Here is a 26,182-nt window from a genome sequence, read left to right as displayed (position 1 = left end):
ATAATTCATGTTTACTTCAAGCCAAACTAGTGTTTAAATGTAGCTAAATGTAGACACCGCACCCACCAAAACCAAAAACTGAAAAGTGGTACGGCTCCAATCCCGAGGCAGACGTGATGATGAGTATGCTGTCAATGTGCCCTTGAGCAAAGGAGACTGAGGCCCCTTCCTGCAGTTACATAGTCTCACCACTAGTTTTATACGCTTTCTATTTTTGCATTATCATGCAACCCTGCTTGCCCTTAAGCTGATGTGAGCTGATTTGACAGAGTTATGCAACATGGGCCGACTGTCCCCGTGACCTCCATTCATGGAGCATAAGTAAGCGATGACGACACCCTGCTGATGTCTGTGCGGCAACAAGCAAAGCATTCCTTCTGGATTCAACAAACCAGACTGGGTCAAAGTGTCATCTGATTCTGGAGGCCCTAACAGCCTGGCACAAACCACTTTAACCCTGGGGTCCTTATTTTGTAGCCTGGCATTGGCCAGACTGATAACGTGGATTCACTCACGTTCCTCCCCGGTATCAGTCTGGGCCAAACCTTCTTGACTGGACCCCAATATTGTATGTAGCTTTTTACCCCTTCTCTCCAATTTTTGTCGTTATGCCAATTATTTTATCATTAGAGCCTTCGTCACACTCCCTGCTGACAGGTGCCACCCCAGCACAGAGGAGTACGTGCAGTTACAAATATCTCCCTCCCCCAAACAGAACACGGGCCAATTGTGTTCGTATATAAATGCTCGACTAGATTTGTCTCATCTAGTCCGTTTTGTTTTTCGCTCAGCACCTGCCCAACTTTTGGGATTGGATGTGCGTATTATTCATTATATGATTTGGAAAAGAACCATCTTGAAGCTTTGGAAAATTTTCGAGTGGCCATGCCAAGCGGTGTGAAGTCCACTCCAGTGGTGGACAAAGTAAATACCCCAGTAAAAACTCAAGAATTCAATAGTACAAATTACTAAGTACATTTTCAGAGATGGTGAAAATAGCAGAGCTACAAGCACTTCTGCCAACTCCGCGCTGCTCAGGTTGCACACAGAATCGTACATCGTTTCGTTCTCCTCGAAACGCGACAAGGCACAGGTTTATCTTGCATCAAATATTGGATGCTCGGTTTAATTACCATTTGGTTTAAATTATTAATTAACCAGTTAAACCCCATATGCCCCATATGGTTGAGCGGAGTCCCTCAGGGCTCTATACTAGTGTCTTAATGATTTGATAGCATTTTAAAAATGTTGGTCATGGGGATCAAACCAACCTTTCATCTGTTTACTGTAAACTAATTCATGTCATGAATTGATACAACAATACTGTATATAAATAAACATAATGACAGGAATTGTGCCTTAAGAAAACTAAAAAGATGTTAACAGTTATATATAATTCAAGAAACCCACATGAACGGATTTGTTCCAAAAACAATATATGTGATCTTTATTCACTCCAAACTCTGTTGCGTTTGCTTTGCCAACGGGAACACAAAAACCTCTTTACAAAACAAACAAAAAAAATCAATCAATCCAGAACCAATCACAGAGAACATGTGATTCAAATCACACTCGACTACAAAAATTGGTCTTTGTAAACTCTGTATAAACATGTATACTTGCATAAACTTGTATATGAACTGGTGTGTCTCAACGTGTAACACTTTGACATAAATACTCTTTGGAATGAGCTTGCTTGTGTTGTAGGCTAATGCCTAATGTACACCTCATCGTTCCATGGTGTTCAACACCGGAAATAGCCGATCTACAAGCTCACAAAGCATCGCGTTGGTGACGTGTTGTGAGCTTGTAGATCAGCTATTTCCGTTGTGGGGACGACACTCGGCGTAAATCAGGCTTAACGGTTTGATAAGGGAGCATGAGTTGACACTCATTGGACTCGCTGTGGTCTGAACACAAGCACTTCTGAATGGAGCGTTTGTTTCGCCAAGTGTTACAACACAACAAAACACAAAAAGCCACGGTATGCATGGAGGGCTCTCTGTGGTCGCTGAAATACGTCGGACAAACAATGCCCGAGCTCTTAAAGGACAGTACTTTTCCACTGCACTGCAAGTTCTGCGCTGTATCCCTCACTGGTACACAAATGTACAGTTCAGTCTTGGTACAGGGAATCCCCCACCGTGCTCAATGTTGAAAACACCATTATACATTGAAGAAAATAAACATTAAATTGACATTTAAAACGAGGCAGGTGCACGGTCAGAAGTGGACTTGAGCCCCGTTGAGGCACCAGCCACTTCCCCTTGCCCTTCGCACTGACAAAATGTGGCAAAACGCGGTCGATCTGTATTCCCTTTTCGACCTTTTCTGGATCAGGGCCCACTTGGGAATCTTGAAAGTCAAGTGTTTGCGGCCCACCCATCTGACCACTTGACACGGAGCATGTTAATTTGAATGATCAATCAATCTGACGGTGTTCCAGCTTGGATCAACGGAACTAACGTTAAGTTCCTTATTTATCGGTATCACAATGAGAAGCTTTTTTCAAAGCTGTAAAGAAAAAATACAATGATCGTTTTTTTTTAACAATAACATTAATTAATATTTAATGTTATATCATCGTAAGAGTTTTTGCCAATTAGTTGGGGACCACTTGCAATATCCGCATGGCTCACCAGTGGGCCGAGAACTACTGGGCTAGGTGGATGCGACGCGTGTGTCCTCTTGTTTTAGTCTGAAACAGCACCGTCCATTATGAACAGCAACAGGTATAAACAGAGTGAAGAATAATAAGTGTCATAGGTCGGCAAAATCTGGGCCTCGATTCTCTTTCAAAGTTCAGAGATGAAAAGCGCAACACTGTGGCAAAAAAAAAGAATCCATCAGATGTAATGTCAGGTTTACATCCCCGAATGCTCGGCACAGAGCAGCTCGCTCGGGTGTGCATCACAAGCCTCAAGGCCTTGCTGTCAACGAGTCTACCTTGTTGTCAGGTGATGTAAAACTCAAAGCAAGGGGGCCGTGATTTGCTGCATTTGTCAGTGTGAAAAGCATACAGGCATACCGACCTGCAACATGAACGCAGCGTAGGAAACCTGATGCTAAACCAGGTGTAGGAACCAGGTGTAGTGCTCCATTTCAATGACTAAAAGCCATCCTACAGATCCAAGCGGCAGTAACTAGCGCTTGCTGAGCGTTGGAATGATTACATACAGGTTTTCTAAGACCACAGCTGGAAAGCTCACATCAACAATATTATAATTACACACATAAATATCTTCTATACAATATAAACCATATCCACTTCTTCTGTAACAAGACTTTTTGTTTTTTACAGGCCAAGACATAAACATAGGTCTAACATAGTTACTGCCGTCGGGACTTATAGCACAGTAACAATGTATTCATTTGTAACTCTGAGAGAATACAAATGGAATCAAATGGACCCTTATGGGGAGAGGTGAAGCATGTGTCCACCCAGAACCGAAAACCCAGGACCCTACCCGAGACCCAAGCAGGACCAGGTCCAAAATATTGACTTCTCTTGGTTACTGGACGGGACGATTATAATTGTCGCAGGACTTTGGTAAATGAATCAGAAATGGATTAACCTGTATGGACCTGTGAAGACCCGCATCAGCTTTATTAACATATTAAACTCTTTAATCTTCACTTGTAAAATGAGACACATGCATTGTAATTACGTTCAAAAATCTACATCGTCTGTTCTTGCATTTTGACTGAGCCACACTTTATGTTAACAGCTGATTGAAACGCAGCCAAGGGTTTTCTTAAGCTTGGTGAAATGCAAACTACAAGATAAAGTATTGTGAGCTTAGCTTGTATTGGCAGAAAATATAATTATGTAATGTAGCCCTGTGCATCGTCTCCAGTAACGGGTCTAATGATATTGAATTATTCGGTTCCATTTGTAGGCTGTCAGAGTTAAATTGACACGCAGGATGTTATCGTGTAATGATGCGACACAAAGAGAAGCTTGGATCAGATAGTATAATCTAGTGCAGGTATGGTACAATACCGGTGTTCTACTGTGTATCTGACTCAAGTGTTAGACCAGGTGAACACTGGTACAACGTCATACCTGAACTAGAAGTGTAATGTGGGGTAGAGGACAGTCCCTGTGCAGTGGAAATACTTCATAAATCATGTCATAGTGTCAAGTTTGATAGCTGTGTGTGAGGAGACTGACTGGACATAAATGGAATCCTTCAGACTTGAGTCTTCACCGACTGCAATCTATAGAGACGGAGAGAAAACAAAATGAGGAGAGAAACTTTAGGAGAGATTTAAATTCAAAACACGAACATCTTCACAATGAGACGAACATTTGCAAAAACATATATTACATGCCAGGCAGACGCTCAAATAGATGAAATTGAAAATACAGCAACAAATGCAGCGCTCAACCATCTGCTGTGTAGATATATTAATATGTTTAGGATCTCTTTGACATGCTTATTTATACATGCACCCTACACCCCCCCCCCCCCCCCCCCCAATCTACTTCTTCTCCCTTTCTGAAAATCAACATAAAATGATGTAAACCAATGATGGGACAATAAGGTTTCCGATATGATTACAATATTCCATGGCCTGTTCCGGAGTTAACGCTTCATTAACACCTTTGAGCCTGTCATCCCTATTGTGGGCATGTCATTGACATTGGCAAAAATCTTTTTGAAGAATGGCTATTTCCGGCACAAGCATAAGAAGAAGAAAGTCTGCACACTGTTCTCAAGCTCCAACAAAAAACTAACTTTTTATTTATGCAACGTTTCGACCTTCTAGGTCTTCATCAGGCAAATATTTTTACCTGATGAAGACCTAGAAGGTCGAAACGTTGCATCAATAAAAAGTTAGTTTTTTTTTTAGCTTGAGAACAGTGTGCGGACTTTCTTCTTCTTATCCTTTATTCCTCCCTTGATGTCCAGCACCTGTCCTAAATGCAGGCGTGGGATGTGCACACAATTCTCTCTGTGAAATATTTCCGGCACACCAACAGCAATGTGCAACAAAGTATAAAAATAGGGCTTAAGCGGTTTATTATCGTTCTACAGCATAGTTTTTTTAATGCTTCGTTGGTGGATGCGTCAAGAGCCAATTCAAACTCATCATGTTATAAATACATGGTGTGGATCATAGCCCACATCTCTTGATTTTCACAAGGAAGAGAGAGCCTTTTTTAAACTGGCTTGTAATGAACCACCGTTCAGAGGACCCATTATATTCTATTGAAAGTCTAATTGGCTGTTTATTTAATCTACTTGACCAATCTGCCAAACACTGGCGGCCCTATTATTCAGTGTTTTTACATAGACCTTACAGCTTCTTCTAGGGTTCATGTGGTATAATTTACCAATTCGGTCACCTTTTTCTTTTACGATAAACACAAATTCTGGTTGCGTTTATGAGAAGCGCATTAGTGTTTCTAGTGAATCTATGTGTTGCATGTGTCCGCAGGACGGTGACAGTGAGCTTTGAGGACGCTGCACTTCACACAACTCACTTGTTGAAGCGGTCGCCGTGGTCTTGCAGGTTGAGCACCAGGTTTTCAGCGCTCAGATAAACTTTGTTCTGAGACTGTGACAGCTGCGGGTCGGACAGAGAATGACACAGAAAAGGTTAGACTTCAGCTGAGTGGAACTAATTTACAGTTTTACCTCTCTGAATTCTTCAACTCAAAGTTATAACCCGGAAATGTGTATAAATACAAACATTTTATCTATCCATCTATCTACACTGCAACAGAGCTCAGGACCTCAGGCAAACTCGTAACACTGCATACCAGAGAGCTTGTAATAGTGTGAATCTTCACTGATCTCACAATTCCATTCAACTACTATTCACCAGGTAATGATTAAATTCTACTATGGATCTACATTTTCTACTGCACATTAATCATGTTAATACAAGCAGTCAGATACATATTATGAACTATTGTGTTGCAAGTGTGCTGCATGTAATATAGAATATGGTATTCACACAGCATCTCAATAACAGTACACTTCTCTGTGTACTGAGTACACAGTCAAATCTGTTAATTTACCTCAGAAACCTGTAGAAATAAAAATAACCAAATGGACCTGTGAAGCCTGGTCTTACGACAGTGTCACATTGTGACATGTTGTGTGTCTGCCTGTCTGTCAATATAGCTATTGCTTGACTTTCCACAAACAGTCCCAACCTCTCATACGTGTTCATATGGCGCCATCTAGTGGCTCCAAACCATTCCAACACACTGAGACTGAGTGTCTTTTGATTGATTGATGTAGTTTATTTAGAAAGACATGAGAATAGTACATGACAGTACATAACAGTACATGGAAGTACAAATTCACAATACAAGGTCTACTAAACTGGAAACCCTCATTAAGCATTACGCTTGTTTAAGATGAGGACCCCATGCACACAAATCATGATGAAATATAAGAGGCAGGCAGATATACACGCTACTATACAGAATGTCATACAATCAGCTTTCAGGTTACTGGTATGACGAGAGAAAAAAAAATAATATATATATATACAAAAGAGGAAAATGAAAGAGGGGGGGGGGGGGTAGGGAGGGGTAGGTTAAGACTTAGACAGGGGCCATTTTCGAATTGCAGCCTCCTGAAGGTGTATCTTTAGGGCAGTTTTGAAAGTGAGTAGGGTTTTACACTCCTTTACTCCTTTTGGTAGGGCATTCCACATTTTTGATGAATAGCATGAGAATGAGTTCATACCCTTAGTTGAGCCAAATCTGGGTTGAACATGATCAGTGGAGCTGCCTCTGGTGTTATGATCATGGACTTCATTAACATTTTTGAAGTATTTTGACAAATACAGGGGGATCCCAATGTTGTGGTGTATCTTGAAGACCAGGCCCATAGCAAGTTGCTGTACTCTGTCCTCAACCCTAAGCCATCCAATCCTAGCAAAATGAGCAGGGGTTAGATGGGTTCTGTGATTGAGGCCAAGAAGTAGCCTTACAAGTTTGTTTTGGGATGTTTGGAGCCTTGTTTTTAAGGCCTTGGAGGTGTTGTGATACCATGAAGTGCATGCATAATCATAATGACCTTGAATGAGGGCCCCTGCAAGAATCTTCAGAGTATTCTTACTGACTAGGCGATCAATCCTCCACAAATAGCGTGTTGTTCGGTTGACATTTTTGATCACTTTTTCGGCGTTTTTGTTACCGGAGAGGTTTGCCTCCAAGATGGAGCCCAGGTAGGTAATTTCATCCTTTCTTTTGATGACATTATCACCCACTTTGATCGTGAAACTCTCTGCCTTGCTAAGGTTAGGACTGGACCCAAAGAGGATGGATTCAGTTTTACCCAGGTGTAATGAAAGTTTGTTGTCAGAGAGCCAGATGCAGATCTTGTTGAGTTCGGAGCTGAGAGTTTTCTCAACCTGCAGCCTGTCCCTGTCCGAGACTAGCAGGGCCGAGTCATCTGCGAACAGGAACAGCTTGCAGTCGCAGGCCGATGACATGTCATTCACATATATCAGGAACAGTAAAGGTCCTAGTATACTTCCTTGAGGGACACCACAAGTCACAGGGAGGGGGGGGGACTGGGTGCCGTTTACTTCCACCACTTGCTCCCTCCCTTCCAGGTAGGATCTCATCCAGTTCACTGACGTATCATCAAAACCTATTGCTTTGAGCTTATTGATCATAATTGGGTGATTGACGGTGTCAAAGGCCTTTTGGAGGTCCAGCATGACCATGCCGCAATATTTGCCCTTGTCGACTGAAAAGTGAAATCCAGGTGAAAGGCTACGATGGCTGAATGGTTTCACTCGTTAAATCCTCTTCAGGTGTAAAGACAAAACATGCGGGTGAAGGCAGGAGACGTCTTTTAAGGACAAATGACGCATCAACTGTGTGAAACAAGTGTGTTTTATAGGCTTAAGGCTCTGTGTTTCTTAACTCCTTAAGACCAGACACGTTATGATGCCGCATATGATCATAAAATATTATTCTCTTTTCAGTGGTATCGAGTTATTTTATCTGTAAATAGGAGATTTATTTTATAGTGGACACAAAGGTCAATCTAAGGGCACTGGTTCTTAACGTCGAGTCCGGGGACCACAAGGGGTCCGAATTTGACCTTTTACGGGTCTGTAACTCCTTTATTTTCTTTTAATGCGTCTGCATCTCTGACCCTGGAATATTGCGGGTCCATTTGGTTCCGTTTGTACACTGTCAAGAGTTAAACTAACACTGAGGATTTTACAGTAGAGATTGGGGACCCAAATAGAGGTCTGTGGCTTAATGCAAATCAAACTGGGGGTCCTTGAAATTAAGGTTGAGAATCACTTCTCTAAGGTCCATCTACTGTATCTATGGCTGATCTAAGGTTGATCTAAGGTCGTGGTCCGTACCGTTTTGGCGATGGCTTGTGCCGCCCGGATTCTCCGGAGTTTCAGGTAGCCGGGGTTCTTTGTCACGGCCTCACCCAGCTGTTAAGACACAAGAAGACACACAGGCGGGGTTAAAAGAGAAAACAGTAATTCATGCATTTTCTCAGTAATACTCTCTGTCACACACATAAAAGGCAGGGTGGTTAGTGTGACATCTGTTAGTCATCAAGAACTACCCTCAGGATACGAATGGAACCGGCTCCACTAGTTGTCACTGTGCACACAGACACACACACACACACACACACGTTTGTATTACTATATTTGAGAGGACATTAACATTTTAGGACAGTGATTTTATGAAGTCATATATTATTTTTGTTTGCCATTTTTAACAGTTTAGTTTAGTTTATTTGCACATAAAGTAAAAACATATGATGAAACATGGAAAACGATCAATACATTTAAATGGAAAGAAACAAAAATCAAAATCAAAACATGATGTGCCAGGAAGGCCAAACAAATTCAAAAGGGTAAAATGGCCAAACTACAAGCTCAGTTGTGAGCTTGTAAATAAAATCTAGGCATAACTGTAACCCTAGCCTCTAAACTTAGTACACACACACACACACACACACACACACACACACACACACACACACACACACGCACGCTGAAGAAAAAAATGTCTGTGTATCACTGTGAACACGTGACGGAGGTAGACGACACATTAGTTTAAAACTCTTTTGTTCCTTGTAAGGAAAAGCCAAGAGGGTGTGACCTTAGCAGGACCAACCAGTTTTGAAGATAATAATGACCCATCAATCAGTCGAGGACAACAGATACAGGCGTGTGTGTGTGTGTTTACTGCCAGGCATATTAAAATTAATAAGAGTCTCACGAGGGAGAAAGGGAAAGGCAGAAAGCATCATGAAAGCATAGCTATGGGGAACCAACAGCAGCAGGTCTGGAATATGTGTTTGATTCCTTGGCTGAAACCTGTTGTATGATTATAGTGGTTGTCGGGTGGAATGTCCAAACCGTTCCGTTTTTATCATCTTCAAACATTTTAAAATAGTGAAAATAGCGTGATGTGATGCGTTGTGAGCTTGTAGATCTGCTATTTTCACTACTTTTATGTGACACTCTTGTATGATGAAGTAGGGATTTTAAGTATTTTACAAAAAAAGAAAAACAAACATTTTAAATATGGAGATACGAGGTTTGTACATAAATTATTTCTGCATTAATATTATATGGGAAATAGGAGTAGGGCTGCGTCATATGGACAAAATCAAATGTCATGATATCTTTGACCCATCAAATTTATTTTTAATTTGCTTTTTGAAAGTATAAAATAAGGCTTTAGTGAGACTTTTGCCATATCACGATATGCTAAATCCTAGTTTCATATCACAACGGATATAACACGGCTATATTGTCCAGCCCTAGACAGGATATCCACACACCGTTTTCAATGCTCCCAAAGTGAATTGATTAAGTGTGAAACCGTTTGACATGATGAAGACCAATCTGGTCAAAACATTGTACACTTTAATAAATGCCACTTTGGGATCATGTAAAACAGTGTGTGAATATTCTATCTTTTCTCTTGTACTGGTTATGCCTCCGCTGGAAACAGCCATAGCCAGAGGAATTATGTTTCTGGGTTGTCCGTCTGTCTGTCTGTCTGCCTGCCTGCCTGCCCGTCCCAACCTTGTGAACGTGATATCTCAGGAAGGCATTGAGGGAATTTCATGACATTTGGCACAAACGTCCACTAGGACTCAAGGATGAACTGATTAGAAGTAGGTGGTCACGGGCCAAGGTCACTGAAGGCAGAGAGGTCTGTCCTGACCTCCTGAACGCAATATCTCCAGGAATGCCTGAGAGGGAATTTCATAACATTCGGCATAAATGTCCACTTGGATTGAGGGATGAACTGATTAGAAGTGACCTCATAAAAAAACGTTCATAAAATTCCTTCAAAGTCTTCATTCACCACATATCGTTTCTGTCGGGGGTAAACCTCATATGTCCAAAACTGTTACTTCTCAGGATTCAAATAAAAAAAATAGCAAAAGTAGCATATCGAGTAGAAAAGGTTAAAATATGGAGATAAGAGGTTTCTGCCTGACAGCAGTGATATACTAGTCTGGACAGACATGGATGTGAACGTGGATACAACCGTGATGCAGTATTTCTTAGTAGTAAAATATATATATATATCCAGCACCTGTTAAAATTTCTGTTTGGATGTGCCTGTAGCCTCTTGGACTGCGTATGCAAAATATTAGACGATGCATAATACAGCACAATGACAAAGACGACAGCGGTTGAATCTAGCTTCCTGTTGGACCGTAGCCAACAGGAGATATGTATTGAGATTGAGAATGCAGTTTCCCTCAACACTGGATAATCTCCCTCTCTGATCAGTTAAGATGTGAAAATGAAAACATTTTTGTTAAAATGCATTACGTTGCAGATTGTCTTTACTCTTGCCCAGTCTGGTTGAAACATGAAGGCATTTTTTTAATATTATGGTTATACAGTAACTCATTTAGACTTGTTAAACCTATGTGTTGTTATACCTTTCAAGCTGGGACAGCATCTGTGTCACATTAGTTGTTTGCTTAGAAAACTTAGGTTAGGATTTAGAAGGCGTTTTTAGAATCGGCCTCAGGTGTAAATGGGTTAAAGTTATTTTTCATTTACGTCCTCTCCTCCGAGTGCTCGGATCTTTTCTTCTTTCCTCAGGTATTGTTCCCGTTGATTCTAGAAGCACGGTCTACTTTTTTGTTTTTATCTCTTGAGCACTTGGTTGGCTTCATCGTTTTTCAGTTCAATTAACTGAATTAACATTCCTAATCTCCTTCTAAAGGAGCTCAGGAAATAAAGAGTGAAGAAACCTCTGCTTTGGATCTCATGTTTCATACAGTATGTGCCCTTCCAAAGCTGTGGGTCACATTGGTTTACGTTCAACCTGGGAACACTACAGACCAGCGAAACACTGAGGCTAAAATGAAACATTTATAAAATGGGTAGTTCCAATACTTGATTTTGACAGGCCTTATAGAGGCCTTTGTAAAATGCTCTATAAAACACACAACAGTGACTGCATTACTATGCCAGACGAATGGTTTCAAAATGTCCAACAACAGTTTCTGATAACCCTGTAAGCAACAAATAGGCCATGCATTTGATCAATAGCGTATTGATTCATTTCACATTTACAGTGGCAAGTTCAAAGGTTTACAATACTCAGAACCTTCCATGCAGTTATAGCGGACACCGTCTGAATGTAAACGTAGCATAGCAACCATATTGTTTATACAGGGACTACTTTCTTGTAGTAATTATGCTTGTAATGACATGATTATTTAAAAATATATATTGGGATATTTCTGTGATTTTCATGCTGCCGTATTTGGTAATCATTTTATAAAAACAATAAGCCAGGCTGTGGTTTACAGTGGTTTCATAACAGCTAAAACCCAATTCATACTTTGTCGCACAGTAGTTTCTGACACAGAGAAAAGCAGACCAACAAAAGATGCGACGCATTGTGAGCTTGTTGGTCTGCTATTCTCGGCCGTTCTTGTGCACAACATCATTGCACGATGAAAACATAAATTTGGCTTAACCCATTTAAACCTGTAAAGCATATACAGTATATAGCAACATATTGAACAGTGGTTCTCAAAAATAGCAGATATACAATATATTTATTTTAACAAAAATCTTCTCTTCTGGGGGTCCCTGGCACAAAACATTTTCAGATGGGAGTCTGTGGCCAAATACATATCATTGCGGGGGTCCTTGGCACGAAAAAGTTTGAGAACCACAGATTTAGAAGGCATTTGTAGAATTGGCCTCAGGTCATAATGGGTTAAGGGGAATTGTTGGGAACTCCAGCAGTGTCTAACAGAGGCCCTTAAGCTGTTGTAAAACCACTTAAAACCATGTCCTCTTGGAGCTTATTGCTCAAGGGCACGCTCACACGTTAGTGTCGGAGACAGACGCGTCCCGTTCACATCCCTTCCATGGGAGTGAATGAGCGGAGCTTCCTGTTGGGGCAAGTTGGCGTGGTGTGTTCAACGCATGTTAGTTCAACGTTGGTGAACTTCAACCATTCTGAATAAAGCGTGTGGTCGACCCCACTGGGAAAGATTTTTCATTTTGTTTACTTTCAGTGAGCATTGAGCAAACTGCTTCAACGTAAGTCAAACGAGCGACACCAGCAAATAATGTTCATCCCTTCCTTAGTTAAGTATATAACAGCATAAGACCGTGGTTGTACTGGTCAGCTCCCAGTGACCAACAGTAGAAGACTCTATGCATCTACATATACGAACAGTATACTAAGGTTGGCAAGGAATATCACTTCCAACACTATACGTTTTGAATATTAGTTGCTATAGGACCTTAAAAAAGGAGATACAAAGTTCCAAAATTCAATAAGGTCAGAACTACATTTTGAGGCTAAATCTAGAATCTGGCCAGGGGTAAGCAGAACAGTGGACATGTTAGCTCTCGTCTTCATTTTGTTTATGTATGTATATTCATTTAGTTTTTCTTTGGGTTATGTCAAATGTGCGCATTGTGTGTTGCATACAAGGCTACTGTGTCGCAAAGACACATTTCAGCGAAAGCTGATAAAGCAGTATCGTATTGCATCGTATCCAACTGGGCAGCTCCCAGTGGCCGACAGCAGAATGCCCTGGTTGTGAAGTAAGCAGTGGTGTAAAGTAACTAAGTACATTTACTCAAGTACTGTACTTAAGTACAGTTTTGAGGTACTTTTACTTTACTGGAGTATTTCCAATCGTCTACAATTGTCTATAATTATTACATTATAGAACATACATTAACCACTTTAGCCCTATTTTATACCAAGGCTATTTGAAAATAGCCGATCTACAAGATCGCGATGCGACGCGTTGTGAGGTTGTAGATCTGGTATTTTCAAACATTTTGGTACTTTTACTTTTGGTACTTTAAAGTACATTTTGATACCAATACTTTTGTACTTTTACTCAGGCACATTTTGAATTCCGGACTTTTATGTGGAACAGAGTACTTCTACATTGCAGTAGTGATACTTTTACTTAAGTAAAAATTTTGAGTATTTTTTTCCACCACTGGAAGTAGGGTGCGTGCTTCATAGGGTGCTCACAATCTTGTGGGCAGACAGGTTAGTTGACACTACAAGCGGTTCGTTCCATGTGGTGGTGAATGTTTCTGAGGGACAGCTCACCATCTTAGCAGCCTGCGCTTCTCCTTCAGCCTGGATGATCTTCTGTCTCTGGTCCTGTTTGGCTTTCTCCACGTAAAAAAAGGCTCGCTGCGCCTCCTGCTGGGCTGAAGGGGGACAACACACAGGAGGTCAACACCATAACAGAATGTGCAAGAGCAAAGCCAGATCACTACTAGGATCAACTCCAACTATCCTTCTAGTTGACTAATTAGTTGTTAGGCTCCTAAACTAGTAGGGGTTTGATTTTTTTCTGCATTTTTGGGCACATTGCTGTAGTTAACCACATTAACCCTGGCATCCCTATTTTGGGCAAAATGGTTTAAAATTGGTGTGTCACGTTGTGAGCTTGTAGATCTGTGGTATGCACTGTCTTGTCCTGTCTTGCACCAGTCCTGTTGCAAACTGCGCTCCACTGCATCAAACCAAATTCCTAACATGTCTACATGTCATGGCAATAAAGTCTTCTGATTCTTATTTTTTAGAATAGCCAATGGACTCTTGGTTATTACACCTCATTAGGCTGAAGCTGGGTGACCATTTTATGATGTCACAAAAACCTAGGGGCCAAAAAACTATGACACAGGCACACATATGTAAATTGAACATCCCGTTCACGTCTCATTTTATTTTATTATATTTGACGTCATACAAGACGAGTTTGCAAAGACTAGCAGAGTCCAGAAACTGCGCTTTCCTGGCTAAGAATTTGGTTCTGCCATTCACCTTGCTAATGGTCTTAAGAGCCATGGTTTCACCACCCAGGCTGCGATCTAGAAAGCAACCGAGGTAGCTGACTGAGGGTTTAGCAGGGAAGGACTGGCCCCCAAGAGTAATACTGGATGAGGCCAGTTTGTGCAACCTGGGCTGAGAACCAAATAAAATATATTCAGTTTTGACCATATGAAGGGATAATTTGTTGTCTATTCTCTGCAAGCGAGGGATGCAAATGCACATCTCCTGAGTTCAATAGTAAAGAAGTGTGTGGTTGTTATCAGGGGTGTACTGGAGCCTGGAGGTGGGGCGGTGTGGAGCGCCGCTCCACTAGTTCAGAGCTGCACGTGCGTACCCGTGTGCGCGTACCTCGCGCATCGATCAAAAACATCCATTCGCAGTTTTCACACCTCGCTTACAAAAGCTGCCGACAACGTGAACATAGGAATGACCCTGGCTGGATGCATATCAATGGTCCATTGTGTGACCTGCTAAGTAGCCTACTGTAGGTGTAGGCATACTGTCAGAAGCAGCCCAAAGAGAACGCTTGGATAACAGTGGCTGATGGACTTTTTTCCCCACGTGGCTCATTCCTCCCCCACACCTTCAACATCTGGCTAGGGGAAACACTGCAACACTAAAGTATCCCAATTATGCAACAAAATAAAATTATATACAGTATATTGTGGGTCAATAAATGCGGTATGTACGTTGCACGTGTAGGTTATATATCGTCTGCCTCTGTCGGGTGGAAACCTCATGTCCAAAACTGCTCCTTTTCAGGATTCAAATTCAAAAACAGCAAGCGTTCTTCTGAGCTTCCGGATCTGCTATTTTTGTGTGACACTGTGTAGTATGATGAAGTAGGGCGTTAACTTATGAAAAAACAACAACGACGACTCCTGCAAACAGAGGTCCGTATGCGTTGCGTCCTGCACTGCCCACGTTCAGCATGACGAGATTCAGATTTCACCTCTGCAGGCGATGGTCATTCGACTGTATTCACAGGAGTGTGAGGGAGCTGTCAATCAAACTTGGTTTGCGCACGCCCACACAGCACTGAGAAGGTGCAATCAGCCATAAAACACCCGCATAAATCACTTCATAATTGCACGAGGCCATGAATAATGTATTACCTTGTGATTCCAGGTTACCTTACACAGACAAAAAGGAATCGCATGAAAAACAACTCAAAAAGGACAAAGCGGTCATTAGAATACAACTAATGCTGCTTTCCCTCTGGAGGAGTTGACGGTGAATGTATTGATGCTGGTGCTTAGCCAACATTTACCGCTATATGGAAATATTAGGTAACACTTTCTCACATGTCTCGATAGAATGCATTATAATGCATTAAAATCTGCTTACAACACTGTATACCGGTAAGCAGATTTATACTTAGGCCTGGACCGCTGGTGTAGCGGTCCAGGCACCTAGGCTCGGTGTAGCCTGACAGCGTGTCGCGGGTTCGAGTTCCAGACGGCCTTTGCTGCATGTCACTCCCCATTTCCTGTCTACAGCCTACTGTTCTATCAATAAAAGGCATAAAAAAAACCCAAAATATATATATTAAAAAAAAAGCTGATTTATTTATTTATATCGACTGTATAAAGCTTTCCATCTATAAATTCACTAAATCTGTGTGTGTGTGTGCGGGTCTCTCTCTCTCTCTCTCTCTGTCTGGTGCATAACTCAAGCACCGTCTGACCGACTGGCTTCAAACTTGCCGTGTGCATTGCCGGGGGTGTGTTATGCCGAGTGGGAATGCATTATAGACACAGGCTCCATAGAAAGTGTTAACGAAATCCATGGGTATTGGCTACAAGTCATAACTTGTTACATGCTTTTTTGGTTGGCTCATCCATCCCTAATAGCCAGTGTTATTCTCCAAGCCTATGTGGGAGTGTGTGCACCCCCACCGGTTAGCTGATTGTTATTCGAAAACAGCCGACTTCATAGCCAAGGACAGGCCTGCAGATTACATTGTGTAAATCAGGGGTAGGCAACCTTAGGCACGGGTGCCAAAACTGGCACAGGGGAGGGTGAGCACACTGGCGTGTGAGAGTGTGAGAGAGAGGATTTTTGGTTTAAAATAAAATATTAAAAACAATTTAGTCAATTCATTGAAGTCCCCTCGCACCTGTATGCAAATTGCAACCTGCACATAATTCTACGTTCATTCAAACTCTGAACTCTGACTGGGGAGGGGAGATGGGTGAGTCTAATGATCATTACAATGTCCTGATGAGAAAGAAAATAGTTCAGAAGAAGAAAAAATGTTGTTATATTTATGGACAATCAAAATCTGTTGGAAATTAAAAACAAATTTAAGGTGTCATAATTTAACCCATTCAAACCGGGAACGCATCTGTGTCATTTTTAGATTTATTTGGGCTTTTCAAAAATAGCAGATCCACAAGCTCATAGCGTGGCACCGAGTGCCGCGCTATGAGCTTGTAGATCTGCTATTTTGGAAGAAACAACGTGAACATTTTTGCAAATCTTTGAATATATATATTTTTTAAAGCAAACATCTGTAACTCAAATCTTTGCTTCTGGGGGGGATTCTAAAAAATGTCTTCTAAATCCTAACATTTAAAAAAAAAAAGTATTTAGCTGCGGACACCGCCCCCCTCAAGTATCATTCATAGTCGGACGTAAGGAGACGTAACGAGCACCAGCGCTCCTTGCGTTGTCGTTTTTGTCTCCCCCTCCGTCACTTACGGCTCCAGGATTTCCGTCCGTGCAGTCGACATTCACCGTCAGGCCGACGTACGTTCGTTTGTACGTTGGCTGTAGTACCAGTGGAGCCCGTTGGCAGTATAAGGAAAAAAAGTTTTCCTCGGGCCCTCTTTCTCCAAAAAAAAAAGACCCACGTTGGTTGGTGGAAGTACTTGAGTAAATGTACTTAAGTACTTAGACTCGTCGATCCACGGTCTGTGTATATATAGCACAGTGCAGTAGGGGTCGAAACTCACGTTTTGTAGACAACCATTGTTTTTGTCTAGTTTGTGGACTAGTTTGTGTCTTTTATTGCGTTGTTTTGGCTAGATGCTACAATGGTAGCTTCATGTTGTTAGCTGCGCTAATGCCAGCTGGCTGAGTTGCCAGGTTTTGTGAGAGAAATAAGCAACCAGGTCTATGAAAACAAGCCCAAAAGAATCGACTAGGATATAGCAGATCTACAATATATGTTTGAGAATCACTGGTTTAAATAATAATTGGCCCAAATAAGCAACTACACTTTAGAAACAAGCCCAAATAAAACCGCAACCACCAATACAAAATTGCTTGTTTGTTTACAAGCAACTTTACAGAAAAATAAGCCCAAAGTCGCTTATAATAAGTAGACATGGCAACATTATGGGTACGGCGGTACATACTAGTGGCCATCTAGTGGATGAATAGGTGTATTACGCCGGTACACTTTAAAATAAATAAAATAACCCTTAAATAACGTGAGCAACTATGCATGCGTCCGTAAAGAACGGACGGAATCCCTCACCCCCTGACGCACGTTTTAGACCCATCTAGGGACTATGAACGGGCCTTCATATCTCAAAATATTGTATTCCCCCCCCTGAATTTGTAACAGAGTTAAAAATGTTCGCTTTAAGTGCCACGCTACCAGCTTGTAGATCTGCTATTTTTTGAATAGCCCACAGAAATCTATAAAATGACACACAGATGCTTTCCCGGTCTTAAATGTTAACATAATGTTGATATGGCACACTTACTATCAAGAAAATAAAAACATGGCACTTCATGTCAAAAAGGTTGCTGACCCCTGCTGTAAATTATCTATGTAAACTTCAGGTGATTGGGTGGCACAGCGGGTAAAGTACCTGTCCACCACCGTGGGGTCTGGGGTTAGAATCCATCGCGGTGCATTTGGCTTGGCCAAGCGTCTAAACCAGTGGTTTTCAACCTTTTTCATGCAAAGGACCCCTAAATTGATATACATTCGGCCGCGGACCCCCCATCTGAAAATGTTGTGCCAGGGACCCCCAGAAGTTAAAAATTTGAGTTAAAAATGTCGCTTTGAAAAATATATATTCAAAGATATGCACACATTTAAGATTTTTCAAAAATAGCAGATCTACAAGCTCATGACTTTGAGCGACTTCCCACCTGTCAGTGGGGGGACTGGGGGGAGGTGTTGAACGGGAGGAGTGGGATAGTGGTGCTACATGCTCCCAGTGGGGGCTCCTAACTGGCAGGTGAGGCAATAGGGTACAACAGCAGTGGCAACGCATAAAATAAAAAAAAGATGTGGCATTATGTGTGTGGCTGTTTGAAATTGAAACAAAGTACAACAGACAGCACCCTCTGGTGGTGAAAAGTAAGATGACAACGAAGGTCAAATTGGAACACCGAGGATTGAGAGACTGTTCACAATGCATGGGACGCTCATTGTGCAGATATAAAACACAGAGAATAAGATAATAGACGATAGAATTAAGTGCTTTATCTTCACAGATAAAAACACAGCTGAGCCGTGCTGTGTTTGAAACTATTTTATAACCAGACCGTTGCATTTGCTCTTGCAAATGTTGCATCACAGATGGAGCAAATAAACAGTCTTCAGGCCAAAGACACAAGATCATATCCCTTATATTACAAAATAAGATGATTCAAGTTCTTTGCACGTTACTCTGCTCATCTCAATCTGAACCAATGCTACAGAACTCTCTGATTCAGCGTTAGCTGTAATGTGTAACTCTCTGCACTGCTCAACATTATAATTGGCCTGCTGAACTGGAAGCCAGCTGACTACACGTTCCAATTGCCCACTTTGGCCAGTCAAACACTTAAGCACTATACTTCGTCGTACATTGAACAGTGAAAATAGCAGACCTACCAGCTCACAATGCATCACATTGTGATTCAAATGAAAAATAAAAACACGTCGCTTCGCGCCGCGTTTCGAGCTTGTAGATCTGCTACTTTTATACTTTCGTGTGATGCTGTAGTATGATCAAGTAGGTCCATAGTTTATGAGAAAAAATACACAAAAAGTTAGAATATGGAGAGAAGAGGTTTCTGCCCGACACAACAATTTCCATTGTGAGGTTTGCTCTTACCGACTTGCTTGGACTCCACAGCGGCAGTGTACTCCCTACTGAAGCTGAGCTCAGTGATGGACACATCGTCCAGAATGATGTTGAAGTCCTTGGCTCTCTCATACAGGTCTCGTCTGATCAGCAGTGACACCTGGAGAGGGGGGGGGGGGGATACGGTAAGAACTACCATTACTACTATTGCACACATTCACTACTGTCTAGACTCTCGCGTTCACGGACGATACCGACAATAAGCCAACATTCTCTAAAGGGTCATGAAACACGGGGCCAATAGGCTCTGGTTACTAGTCTGGTACTCCCAGGTTTTCAGAATGAGGCATATCCGTTTCCCGTTCCAGTTCAGTTTCCCTTAGCTTGCTTTGATTGGCTCAGCAGCAGATTTGACCTGGAAACACATGTGAAGGCGTCATGCGTTTCCGATTTAAAGATCACTTATCAAAACAAACGTACAAAGTGATTTACACAAAACTTTGATCTGTGGAAATTCAATCCAGAGATGAGCTCCTGGACGCAGGTTCAGCGCAAGGGGAACGGATCGTGTTCAACGTTTTCTAGCAAGCGCTGTTGTTGCATGGCTGGAGATTGTATGATCTTTGTAGGACACTCATACCTGTACATCTTAGACTTAAGTCCCAGTCTGAAGGTGTTATGCCAGCTAGTAGTTATTCAGTTTGTTCTGGAGCAGTTAGGACTCCCACACAACATAGGCGGGAACTGGCAGCCATGTAAAAACTAAATCAAACAGCGGGCCCCCAAAAAAAAAAGAAACTAAAAAAAAAACAATAGCAAAGAATTGTAGTTCTACAAGCCCACCACAACGCATTGACTTTTTGCAAGTTTGCTTTAAAGGGATACTTCACTTTCGGGCCGGGCCCACATTTAAAAAAAATATTAAAAATAAATGAAAAAAGTTATGGAAAATTCATGGCCCCCTCACGCATTAGTAGGACACTCTAATGCGTGAGGGGGCCATGAATTTTCCATAACTTTTTTCATTTATTTTTAATATTTTTTTTAAATGTGGGCCCGGCCCTAAAGTGAAGTATCCCTTTAACCACTTTCAACCTAGTCCCTATTTTGGGCATGTCATCATAGACAAAAAAACAGGTTCTTATTTTGACTCCGTGGCTCTGGGAGAGGCTGGCCTTTTATAAGAGGGACAGACGTCTGCCTGGAGCTAATCTTGCAAACTGCAGGGCCGATCAGCGCCACATTCCTAAATGATAAATTATGTATTTTTTAAGTAATCAATTAAATCAATTAGTTCAATTAACTGCTGCACTACAAGTGGGCGTGCCTTCAGATCAGGAAGCAGGCCGCGCTTTACCCAATCAAATGTAGAGGGCGGGATTTACGTGTCTGCCGATACTTCCCCACTAGAAACAAACCGAAACTAATTTAACAATAGTGTCCTCGGAGCAGACAGAACCACGGTAAGATATTCACATTTTAACTTGCTCTTTCATCATAGAAACAAGTGGGCTTATAACACTAACACTAACACCACTTCTCCCAGAGAACATGGATTGTTTTGGTTATAATATAACCAAAACGATCCATGTTCTCTGGGAGAAGTGGTGTTAGTGTTCCGTGTAGAAATATTGTTAGTGGGAATGAAAACATAGTCGCACCACCGGAAGTGAAAGGCTGAAGGCAGACCAAAACCTCGGTTTCCTTGCGTACGTGTGCTACGTCGACTTCCTCCCAGAGCCAAGTGAGATGGTAAAAAACAGCAGAGAGAGCTGTTTCTCCTTTTCATTTGGCGATGGGTTCCCAGATTGGGTTCTCTATAACACACTAAACGCAGCATGCATGCCTGCCAACACTTTAGTAAGAAAATTAATGTTGACAGTTTTTCAGACGTAACTCGTCAATGGCGTGGCTAATTGCCCACAGGCTGTCTGTGGCCGTAAACAGCATGTGCTCTGTTATTTACACAACAGCCATGTCATCTGCACATCTGGCTCGACGGAACAGTAAAAAAAAACAAGAGCAATCATTCTCAGGTCTATTCACAGCAGACAACTAATGCTGCATTATTTTCAAAACAAAAAGGAGATAGATAGACAGATAAGATATACTGTAGATTAGGGTTGGGAGGGATCCAGAATCGAAGGAATCAGATCCGACATCGAGGAACCGGAACCAGTTCCATCACATTTGGAACCGTTTCCGGAACTGGTTTTATCACACTGTCAGAGCTGGTAAGTGGACTTCACGTCAGCTATACAAATAAAACACTGGCGATTCTCAAACTTAACGACCATAAACTGAACTCTTGAGAGCGTACAAACTACGGGTCCATTTGGTTCCATTTGTACGCTCTCAGAGTTACACACCTGTAAGGGTCCATAACCCAGAGGGTCCCTGGACCTCACTTTGAGAAGCAATTATAATGAAGTGCCATAATGACTTGTTATTATGCAGTGGTATGTGTGTACCTGAGCTCTCTGTGTGATGAGCTGCGAGGCGTTGAATTTGGCCACCACACTCTTCAGCACCTCGTTGACGATGGAGGGCAGGACTTTCTCATCGTAGTCCTTCCCCAGCTGCTGATACATGGCCGGCAGTTTGGCCGCATCGGGGCGGGACAGCACACGCAGCCCGATGTTCACCATCTGAAGATCTGGACACCAAACACAACGGATCAATGTAGATCTTTATTTAGTTATAATAATACTTTTCAGTTAGTATTATTGTGAAATATTTATGAAGAAAAAAAACAGACAGACTTAACCCCTTTCAATCTGGCGCCCCAATTGTCATTATAGGCAATCATTTTTCACAAATAGCTAAAATAGCAGCTGTAGAAGCTCACTACGCATCGCACCGGGTTGTGGACTTCAGCTATTTTCGCTACTATTGTATGACACTGTCATAATGATGTGAAATAAACATCCTCCACCATCCTTCTACTAATGATAATTTGACAGAAAGCGGACAGCGCGTGTCTCACCTTTACTTCCTGTCAATGAGGAGATCTTTCTGGGCCTGGCTCTGATGTCATAGATGATTGGATACTGGAACCACGGTATCCTAACAACAACAAACAATGCTGCTTCATTTCACATTTGCTTTAAATCACTAAACCCAAGGATTACACTCAGACAACGGGTTTTCACACTTCGACAGAGAGAAAGAGAGAGAGAGAGATTATAACAACCTAGAACTACAGCAAGTCCCGACTGCCAAGGCAAAAAACTATTCTATATGTCAACAAAAACATAACACCCTGAGGGAAAACTATTCAAAACAATATTACAAAAGTCTGAAAACCTATACATGTTTCTCTTTTAAAAGGTGTTGTAAGTGATATTTTCTTGTTAAAATGTTTTTAAAATATGTATTTAAAGCTCTATCTGATAGTATCATCAATCATTGCTATAGAGTGTTAGTCCAGTAACATGGGTCTCCTTATTTCTCTGGCTCTTTATTAAACAGAAAATATTTTTTCAGGTGGGTTGCCAGTTTCATCTAATCAGGAGAGAGAAAACAAAGCAAAGCAAGCAAAACAAAGCTTACATTTTATGGTATTTCAGTTAAAATTTGTCTGCTCACTTTTGGTTCTGTTGCATCACTTCTAATTTCAATAGTTTATCCTGAATCATGTACGAGTTGAAATTCTCTCAGCTTTGCCACACTACTTTTTGTTGCCACAGTGACAAAACATCCAAAAGAATCATCCAACCAACCTGGAACAAATCTGCCAGAAAGGATGGAGGGGAACTTTTCTAATGAATACCTCGTTTTTGCTTTGAAACATTACTGTTACAGCTTATGGGTGTGCAATAACAATACTGTGTATACATGTGTTAAGGCACTTTAGTTGCTGTCTCTCATAAACAACACCCTTCTCTATGACCTTTTGCACACCTACTCGGAAATATTTCCATCCGACAGTGCGTCATATTTTTCAATCAAACCCAGTTGATTCCTGTGTTTTTTTTGGGGGGATGTGTTAAAAACGGATTGACCAATTAAAAAAAGCAGCATGCATAGGACTCTGTGTGCAAGGGCCTTTAGCATTGCCATTTTATTTCTCTACCTCAGATGTTAATACTTTTATTTAGCCAGTTAATACAGTCATTAGCCAAGTAGCCGGAGAGACAATCGTGTTCTATGTTATGGTAACTACTCTGTTGAAGCAATCAACCCGGGGCAACCTCAACCTTGAGACTAATCTCAATTGCTAAAGATTGGACAGGGAGGCCATGAAATTATTAAGACTATGTCAGTGTCTTGTTTCGCTCTTCTTCTTCCTACCTAACATGGAGTCCCTCGGACAGAACCGTGTCCATCTGCATCCCTCCAATCCTGTTAAACACGATCGCCCTCTGTCCACCTTCAACTGGAGAGAGAGACAGCGAGAGAGAGAGAGAGAGAGAGAGCGGTTGTCAAGTACAGTAGCCATGAAATAATCTGTCAAGATATTGGTGGTACAGTAAATAAATCATCATCATAATTCCTATGATAACTACCTGTGTATGTGGCTTCCCTGACTCCATAAATCAGGGCTCCTGCTCCGATCAGGAGCTTGGCACCAATCCCCGCCCCTCGAGGACCACCCGAAGACATCCTGCCTGCCATTTGCCTCAGCTGCTGCAGTAAACCCTGAGAAAAGAGAAGAAAACGCTATTAGTTGATAAGCAGACACAAGAACACACATTAATCCTACACACACCTAGCACCTTGCAGACTGACTACACTACACAGTAAACAGAAAGCCATAAAGGAAAAACAACCTGTGTTCCAATGGATTCAATTCATTTATTTAGTCATTGGTTTAAATATTTATAAAACTGCTAGCACAATGAAAGAATCAACAAAGTTGTAATATGGAGATACAAGGTTGTATCAACAATATGCAAAGCTTTATGGCAATTGAGGCTACAGTTAGCCCTGGTCCATAGCGTTCTCTCCTTAACGCTATGGGCCAGAGCTAGGCTACAGTATGTATTTCTCTCTCCTTTAGATGTATTTAAACACATTAGCAACTCCTTAAAATGAAGTCATTCTCCATGTCGTTTCTTTAAAATACGTATTTTGAAGAAAACTCTTGTGGATACAGGATAGGTGGGCACTAGGGACATCTAATTGCTCCCGATGAGCAGGTTGGTGCCTTGCATGGTTTCCTCCGCCATCGGTGTATGAATGTGTGTGTGAATGGGTGAATAATGCACAATCTATGTAAAGCGCTTTGGATAAATGCACCATTTACAATTTTACATCTGGGCACCTCGATGTAAAATTGGCTATTTTGTCCAAAATGGTAAAAATATATATATATTTGAAAAATGCCAATGGTCTTAAGTGATGTAAAGTATACATGATGTGAACATGCACAGTGCATTAGTATCAGACTTAATGTTATCCTAACTTCTTGTTTATGCCCCAACATGAGTGGATATACAGGTTTTGTATAATTGTAGAAAAGAAATATTATACCTAAATAGTCAAATGTTTAAGCATGTTCTAATCATGTATACTTGTTTTTCCATTTTTGGAAGAAATAGCCAATTTAACACCGAGGTGCCCACTCTTTCTTGGTGCCCACCTATCCTGTTAACATGTGCAGTCTATGTAGGCTGGGTTTTAAAGTCATCATCATGAAATGTGTCGAGGCTCATGACTTTAAAACTGATGGCCATCATTCAGCTGTTTTCAATACTCACTCCATATATTTTACTACCAGGACATTATAACTCAGCTGTTAAAGTTGTTAGTATTATTTACATTCAAATTCAAAGCACCTTTTATTTATTTTTATTAATGTCGTCTTTTCTTTGTAACTTTGTGCTTTACAAAGCCCTCTGCACCATTGCATTTCAATTATTATTTCAAACTAAATAAAACAGTTTAGAGACCAGAATATGATGAGGATGCATTTGAGATGTTTATCATTTCATTCCAGTGGTGGAAAAAGTACTAAATGTTTTACTTAAGTAAAAGTATCAAGACAAAAGTAGTAAGTAATATGCAGAATGTCCCAGTTCACTCCAGGTCCCAGCTTGTATAGATCTGCAATTTTCAAATGGCCGAAATGTAAATAGGGCTGAAGTGGTAGATGTATGTTTTGCAATAATAATAACAACATCTACAAAGCAACTAGTAACTAAAGTTTTCAGATAATTGTAGTGGAGTAAAAGTATAATATATAATAGAAATTGTACTTAAGTACAGTCCTTGAGTAAATGTAATTAGTTACTTTAGACCACTGGATGCACTTGAGATGTTATCATGTAATTCTAGTGTTGAGTTAGCATGGCTGCTAGCATCCACGTTGCTACTGTAAACATGTGTAACTTTAACATGACAATGACAGTAGTGGACGTTCACATTGTGTGGGACAGTGAAATAAAACAAACAGTATCATATAATACAGACATTCTAATGATAATAAACTTACAGCGGGGTCTTTATTCGCCATGCTGCTGCTGCTGTTGCTGCTATTGCAAAACTCGCCAACGAAATTTCAACCAAGGTCATGTGTCGGTGACGTACTTCTGTTCAGTGGAGCATTATGGGAAATGTAGTCTTCTGAGTCGACCGCTGCAGCCGACAGCATAATTCCTGCAGCTACACACTAGTTAGTTAGTAGTTAATTTTTTTATTAACTCCTTCTGTATATCTATTATCTATCCCTAAAAAAATGTCATTTTAAAGAGGTGGGGGTAGAGAGAGAGAGAGAGAGAGAGAGAGAGAGAGAGAGAGAGAGAGAGAGAGAGAGAGAGAGAGAGAGAGAGAGAGAGAGAGAGAGAAACAGAACAAATAGCATACTGAGTTGTAGGCATCTGTG

The 26,182-nt window shown here is 41.3% G+C and overlaps 1 protein-coding gene across 1 annotated transcript; it reads right to left on the bottom strand.

Moving 5' to 3' along the window:
• Positions 1–1,419: 1,419 nt before the first annotated feature.
• LOC308094334 (prohibitin-2-like) lies at positions 1,420–26,182 on the bottom strand. Its single transcript, XM_080440923.1, has 11 exons — positions 26,176–26,182; positions 25,793–25,823; positions 23,865–23,997; positions 23,650–23,734; positions 22,343–22,422; positions 21,828–22,012; positions 19,387–19,516; positions 13,592–13,695; positions 8,356–8,433; positions 5,492–5,574; positions 1,420–4,221 (listed from the first exon to the last, which is right to left on the bottom strand). Exons 2-11 carry the CDS (start codon positions 25,811–25,813, stop codon positions 4,194–4,196), a joined length of 927 nt encoding a protein of 308 aa, XP_080297049.1. The 5' UTR covers positions 25,814–25,823; positions 26,176–26,182; the 3' UTR covers positions 1,420–4,193.

Source organism: Gymnoscopelus braueri (genome assembly GCF_963280865.1).
Source record: "Gymnoscopelus braueri genome assembly, chromosome: 10".
Classification (NCBI taxonomy): domain Eukaryota; kingdom Metazoa; phylum Chordata; class Actinopteri; order Myctophiformes; family Myctophidae; genus Gymnoscopelus; species Gymnoscopelus braueri.
This window is presented reverse-complemented; position numbering and strand designations above follow the sequence as displayed.